Source organism: Natator depressus, chromosome 9 (genome assembly GCF_965152275.1).
Source record: "Natator depressus isolate rNatDep1 chromosome 9, rNatDep2.hap1, whole genome shotgun sequence".
In the NCBI taxonomy this organism is placed as follows: domain Eukaryota; kingdom Metazoa; phylum Chordata; order Testudines; family Cheloniidae; genus Natator; species Natator depressus.
Genome location: NC_134242.1, coordinates 88,295,842 through 88,302,937, shown reverse-complemented (window position 1 = coordinate 88,302,937; position 7,096 = coordinate 88,295,842). Strand labels below are relative to the sequence as shown.

At 44.0% G+C, this 7,096-nt stretch overlaps 1 protein-coding gene across 3 annotated transcripts in view; it reads right to left on the bottom strand.

Annotated features, from left to right (window-relative positions):
* The window catches only part of TMEM255A (transmembrane protein 255A), a 54,788-nt gene that overhangs the window by 6,514 nt on the left and 41,178 nt on the right, over positions 1-7,096 (bottom strand). For 2 of the 3 annotated variants that reach the window (XM_074962554.1, XM_074962552.1), the window contains 2 exons: positions 4,637-4,799; positions 3,467-3,610 (listed from right to left, as the gene is read on the bottom strand). In XM_074962554.1, the coding sequence (XP_074818655.1) occupies positions 3,467-3,610; positions 4,637-4,799 (307 nt within the window). The remainder of the gene's footprint in view (positions 1-3,466; positions 3,611-4,636; positions 4,800-7,096) is intronic. The other variant, XM_074962553.1, reaches the window with a different exon arrangement.

Here is a 7,096-nt window from a genome sequence, read left to right as displayed (position 1 = left end):
ATTTGTTTGGCTTTTACATTAATGCGGGGGGGACGGACTTCAATTTTGTAAAACCAAATTTGTCACACAAAACTTACATATTTCTCCAAGGCTACTCAGTAGTATCCCTTTAAATTGATGAAGGCAGCATAGCTTACTCCTATTTTAGTCAGCATTTTAGTTGGAAAAACAAAACTGGCACATGGCCAAAATAAGTTCCACTCCTAAAATTGTCTTCATATAAATCGCAAACGATGGGTTTAAAGCATTCCACCAAGAAATACTGACACTGTTAGAAAATTGTTAACATGTAGCCATCTGTCTAGAAACAGGTCAAACAAAGGAGTTAGGAAAAGGTGACGAGACACAATGAAGCAAGCCTCAACAATTCATTCATTCATTCATTCCTCCCACAAGATTCCCCACGCTTCCATCCATGACCACCATTTCCTGGGCTGATCTGGGCGTTCCCCTCGTTGCAGTCGGAGCCATCCCAAAGACCCACTTCTACTGCGGTAGCTGTAAGACACTGGTCCTGGCTGATCAATAATGGCGAGGTTGTGAAGGATTGGGGATAATCTAGACATTTTAGCATTTAACGAACCATACAATTGAATTATATGCCAAGATATAACAAATTACCAGTTGGACCTCTCCCCCTTTTTTGGTTTGTCTTTTATACCGTGAATGTTTTGGGGCAGCCTGGAAAGCACCTCGTATACTGGTGAGGTTACTTGGTACCTTGCAGTAATCTGACAGCCAAGAGTGACTTAGGGCGAGGACAAAATCTTTGCATTGTGCTGCAAAGGCAGATACTGAGAGCGCATGTGTCCCGCTTGTGTGTCAGAGAAGAGCATTTATAGCTTTGTGGGACTCAAGTGTAAGCAGCAATAGGGTGTGAAGATAGGGTTTAGCCTTTTGGGGCAGGTTGCCTGTGTGAAAATTGCTTTAAATTTAAAAAAAAATATATTGGAGGTCATATATATATATACACACACGGAGTATCTCATTTCCCTATTACAGATCTTATTACAGCTTATTGTGCCAATATTGTGCCACCAGCTAAAGGCAGGCTTGGAGCCCTGGGGAGCAGATTGTGGGAGTCCACAAAAAAAGTCTCTGAAACCAAAGGCTTCTGTTTTTTGATTACACGTTTAGATGGCAAAACGGCTTTCCCTCACCTCTCAATTAGGGCCAAGCCCCTCCTCCCTGTCAAGTTTCAGCCACTTGAATCCCCCAAAACTCTCAGGTCTGAAATCTGGGGTGACTTAGCTGCGGCGGGTGCTGCTGCGGTATTGGCTGGAGAACACAACCTTAGGTTTTAAACATTACAAAGCACCCATGTGTTGCTGCCTAGCAACAGCCATGAGCCTCTGAGGAGAGCCGGCTTTGTTGCAGCTGTAGAGTAGGCCTGGCTTATTTTGGCTCCAGCCAGCAGTCAGATTTTATTAATGAAGCAGGCCACTGAAAGGGCTGCACTTTTGATTCCTCCCTGTCTAAAAGGAACAAAAGGCGGAATGAGCCGCCAGTGAGATGAAACAACCCACTCATTTGCCTTTTCTTTTCAGCGCCAAACGTGGCTTTCTACCTGCAGAAGTCAAAGCACTGTAGGAATGACCCTTTCCTAGCTGATCATTCCCTGCCCCTTCCCAACACACAAGGTGACTGACTAGCATAATGCTGTTTTCATGCAGAGGGTGACAGTTTCCTGCCTGCTTCATTTTTGCTAGGCATGTTACAATGGGATGAGTCTGCCACCACTGCCACTGGAAATGGCTCGTTTCAAGTGACTGGGCTGTCATGGACCACAAGAAGCCTGTCTAGGCTCACACCTGGCATGAAACAATCTCAACCCAACCCCTAGAAGTTTGTGTGCCTAAAAACTGACAAAGACTCAGCTCAGCCACTCTGATGACACGTGCACAAAGTTGGAGAGAGTTTGCCGGCGGTTAGGGAAGGAGATGGAGTCAGGAGACCTGGGTTCTACACCAGGCTCTATTAGAAATGTGGACTTCTTTGTTTTCTGTCAAAGTGATAGAGTGACTGTGCAGAAGAGTTAATTGGCTAGCTCCTTGTAGCAGAAGACATGCAGTCCTTCGGAAGGGATTTAACGAGGAGAGGGGAGTGGCCTCACATTCCACGCAAGAGGGAGCAGTGTGGAAGAAGGTGCAGAGACATTTCATGGAACATGCAGACAAATGGGGCATTGAGGCTACCACCAGGGGAGAAGGGGACTGAGAGACAGAGATGGGTAAGGAGGGAGAGGCAAAGTTATGCAGGGCCTAGAAAGGGAGGATAAGAAACTGGAACAGTCTGAGGGAACAATTTCCAAGGCCCTTACTGACTTAGGAGCTCAAGTCTCATTGAAAGTCAATGGGACCGAGGCTCCCTGGTGTCCAAGGCGCTTCTGAAAATGGGGCTCAAGTGTTTCTGAAAACGTTCCCTTTGGTCAGCACACAGGTTTTGTACCCATTAAACTGTCCCAGTTTAGGAATAGCACATTCAGCAGTACAGCACCTTAGAAAGGGGCTTGTCAGTATAGTTCAGTTTGATAAATGTGTAGGAATAAGCTATCCCAAGGTAGCTCTTTCATAGTGGTGTAAGTCCACAGTCTGGGGGGTGGCACTGATCTGGTGAAATTGGTACAGAATGTGTGTATGACAAGCCTTAAAAATCCTGAGCTGAGGAATACTCAACGCTTTACAATCTTCCCGATGTCAGTGTTACATGGTAGCATCAGAGGGGCTACAGACGACTACTGTTAAACAGAGAAGACTGAGGACAAGGGACAGTTTGAAATGTACATTGCAGCTTCTTTCTTAAACAATCCAAAAAAAGCCACCAAAGTACTAATCATAAATAAGGATCCACTTGTTAAATCCAACAGCACAAACGTTCCTAGTCCTGGCACAGCTCCCAGAGGATACTCCGGCCATAGGGAAGGGACGTAGAGGACCATGCAGGATCATCTTATGAAGATCTAATACAACCTATTCTGAGGGACCTCTCGGCTTGGCCCTTAACAGCACGTGACACATTTCCCAGGGGTACCCAGCATTGGGATGCACCTCACTACCACCTGGCCTTAGCATGAGGAAGTCCTGTCTAGGCCTGCTGCGGTGTGGTGGCAGCTCAGACAGACATACTGGAGCTAGCTTTAATCTAGCGAAGCTGTGGCAGCGTGCACTTGAGCCTGGGCTGTACAAGCCCGCCTGGAACCCTGGGTAATTACTTGTGGGGCCAGGTGAAAGCTAGCTCGGGTACGTCTACTCGAGCGGCAGCCGCACCCTGTGACTGCCATCTGGACATGCCCTTAGTGAAACTCAAATACCGGGCTCCAGAACAAGGTGCAGGTTTGCAGGGAAGTTCTAGCGCCCCCGGTAGGAGGGGGGATTGCCTTCGGTAGACCTCTGGGGAAGAGACACCTTCGTGGTCCCAAGGCTAGGGTATCCTCATCTATTTAACGCCACTCTCTGTCGTGCCGTACCTGGAAGTCATACGCTGAGTATGGTGGCAGATGAGGAGTGCTGTGGTAGTAAGTGTTGTAAGAAGTCACCTGTGGCCTTGAGTAATAGGACACTGAGGGATGTGCGTTTTCAACTGTACAGTTCAGTGTAGGCAGGGAGGGAGTCTGTTGAGACAAAGACACACACAGTCGAACACAAAGGTTAACCTGCACCTGACCCACACTCACAGATAACTGACACCTGCATGACTGCAGAAGTGATTTAAAGGAACAGTGACTGATTTCAGAGCCCAGTTCTGGTGAATGAACAACCTGCAGCTCAGTCTGATTGCTTTGAAGTCAATTCGTTCTTTAGCTATTCAGTGCGTTTCCTTTAAGAACGAACAGAACAGGCTGGCCAAAGCCCATCCCACGCTAGTACGCAAATGAAGTGGATTTTCAGAATGGCTTTACAAATGCCTTACATTCCACGACCCAGTACTGGGTCGCACCCGCAGGTTGAAAACCAATGGCATAGCACATGCCCTATTCAAGCCTACTGAAGTCCCACTTATTGTCAGACCAGTATTTCCATCTTCTTCCAAGGCACAAATTATCTTATCTGGTTTCCCCCAAAAATCAGCTTCAGCTGTTTTACACAATGAAGAAACCAGGTGGATAAATTTGGATGAACTGAATGGTAAGTATCCTGTAAAATTCAGAATTTTTACCATCATGATTATATTAATCAATTCATAAACCTAAGAGCCACCGAAACATGTTTCTTCCTAAAAGGGACATCAGGCAAAATATTCATTTTAAAAGGGAATTCCTCCACAGTGGAATTAATGTCTGAGATTATCATCACTGACTTAATCTTACATTTCTTCATGTGCTTATTTGTTAATCGTTTGCAATTCCCTATGCTTAGACAGTCTTGTCGGATCCGCCAATTTAGTCAATTTCACTTTCTGCTTATAGTTATTCCAGTTCCTTCTTCACAGCACAAGCACATTGGTGCATGATCTGGATTCAAACACAGTTTGAAAGGATATTTAAACAAACCACTACCAAACCAAACAAAGGATATTTAAACAACCACTACCTGTATGTACTGTAATATCACTGCCAGTGAGGTTTTTAAGAAATTTGTAGGTCTAAACTTGTCTGATCATGTGCCTTTCATTTCTCTAGTAGCGTGCATCATCTTACCATGTCTTTAAAGCCTCCAAGGATTGCAGCTGTGATGATCCCTAGAAACAATCCAACTATGTTCAAAATTGTCGCTGACCAGAGCAAGTGGTAAAGGTGAATGATATCCTGGCAGCTGCTGACATCAATATATTCATAGTACCCACCAGAAATTTCCACTCTGCTGGATTAGAAAAGAATTAAACAACAGTATAATAAAATCCAAAAAAGCCCACCTGGACCACAGAATGCATTCCTGCAATGGACCAGGGGTCCAAACATCAGTGGGATGTTTCCACAGGTAAGGCCTGCTGGAGTAGGCCCATCATGTTGTGACCTGAATTTTGACATCTCCCCACATGATCATGGCTGTGGAGAATACTCATCTTGAATACACAGTGATGCAAACATATCCCGCAAGCCCCCCTGAATGTCACTGAAGTCAGTGAGTTATGGGTGGGTGAAGCTGCAGTCTCGGAGTTGCCTCTTACATTTCTACCTCATGTCCTCCAGTTACACTGGGCTTATTGCCAGAATAATAGATAATTAACCAAATGTTCTGTCCTAATACAGCACCATTGACTTCACAGCTCCTTCCACACTTTAAATTTCTCACCCCTCCCGGAGAGGTTGGTAAGCATTACCATAGCCATTTGATAGAGGGACAATTTAAAGACATAGAGGACACATAGCTTGACCAAGTTGACACAGTAGCAGACTTGGGAACTGAACCCTGGAGTCCCTTAAATGAAGTTTGGTAAAAAGCTGATATTCAATATATAGGTCATCAGATGTTTACATAGAGCCTTTCAATCCAAACGTTCCCAAGTGCATTACAGCCTGATAACCTCTGCACACACACCAGCCCAGTCCTCTACTGAAATGCAACACAGCAGCTACCGCCGGTGAAGGACTGGCAGCTCTCTTACAACACCCGGCAATGTTACATAACGATGACGCCAGGACGTAAAGAATACGGTCATAGGATCATGACCCGAAGCCCTCGGGACCCTGGGTTTAGATTTCATCTAAGACACATCTCATCTTACCCATTTAAGCTTCCCCTCCCCGTAAAATATCAAATAAAAAAAATCCACATTATTTGGATATGGCAGGAGGAGTGCCATTGTCAACACAACGGCCCTGAATCCTAAATGTTGGGGTCTTCCATAATCACTCCTTTCTGATTGCCACTCCAGGAAGTAAATCACATGAATCTATAGTGGAGCCTAATGAATCCTGGTTAGGATACTATAAGCATTTGGAACATGCCAGTCTCAGAACTCACAAATTACTTTGATTCCTATGGTCACACACAAATTCACATAATGTGGCAAAGTCCAAACCCTGCAGGAGCTTTGGGGAACTGGTATATTTTTCTGCCAAATCAATGTTTTCATAAAAAATGTATTTTTGGGGGGTGCTCTGAAATTATTTGTGAATTCAGGTCAAACGTGGCCAAGATTTATTTTTTTGAAAAGTCAAAATGTTTCATTTTAAAACATTCAGTTCCAAACTAATATTTGGCCAATTAAGAAAAAACAAACAAACCCAAAACAGCCAAATTGAAACAACAATAATAAATTACCCAAAATGTTTTGATGGAGTTGAAACAAACTATTTTTGATTTGATGAAAAAAATTGAAAAAAAAAAAAGAATACATTTTGTTTTGGTTCTAATCTAAATGGATTTTTTTTTTTGGTTCAGTCTCAAACCCCAAAAAATCCATTATTTGCTCAGCTCTGAAATAGGTGAAAAAAATCTTGTAATAAAAGCTTAGATCTCCAGTCTCCCAGTCCGGAGTTCTATGCCCAGATCTGCTGCAGACTCTATCATCTGCGGCAACTCAGCATGGCCAACGTTTGCAAAGTGCCTTCTAATGTTAGGGGCCCGATTTGAGGTACCTTGGGAGATTGATTTTTAGAGGCCCTAAGCACCCACAACTCCCTTTTAGATCCATGGGGCCTGCAGGAGCTCAGCACTTCTGAAAATCACCCCCCAAGTTTGTCTTAAGTTGGGGGATCCAAAGCTAGAAACACCTAAAACCAGAAACCACAGCTGAAAATTTTGGCTTTATAGGGACATTGTCAACTTACACATTACAATTCCGTCTGAAAAACATTCCTTGACTATTTTTATGTGTGCCTAAGATTACAGTAGCTGGAAGAGATTAGAGACAAAACTGTTCTCTCTTTTCACTGCTGACTTTGTGCATTTGACAGCACTTTGAATAGAGTCAGTTTCACCATTTCCTGCACCTCTCTCCCACTTTATAATCAGTTTGTGCTGTTTTTTGTTTTCTGCTGTTTCAGACAGCCCCGGGGAGAGAACACACACATTTAAAAAAACAAGTAAAGTCACAACATGTGGCAGGGGATATGGGTGTCAGGTGTAGTACCTGAAATGATTTTTAAGCTTAAAAAACCCAACTGAATAGTTTACAAGTTGACCATATCCCTTAAGCCTCAGTTTCCCCCTTT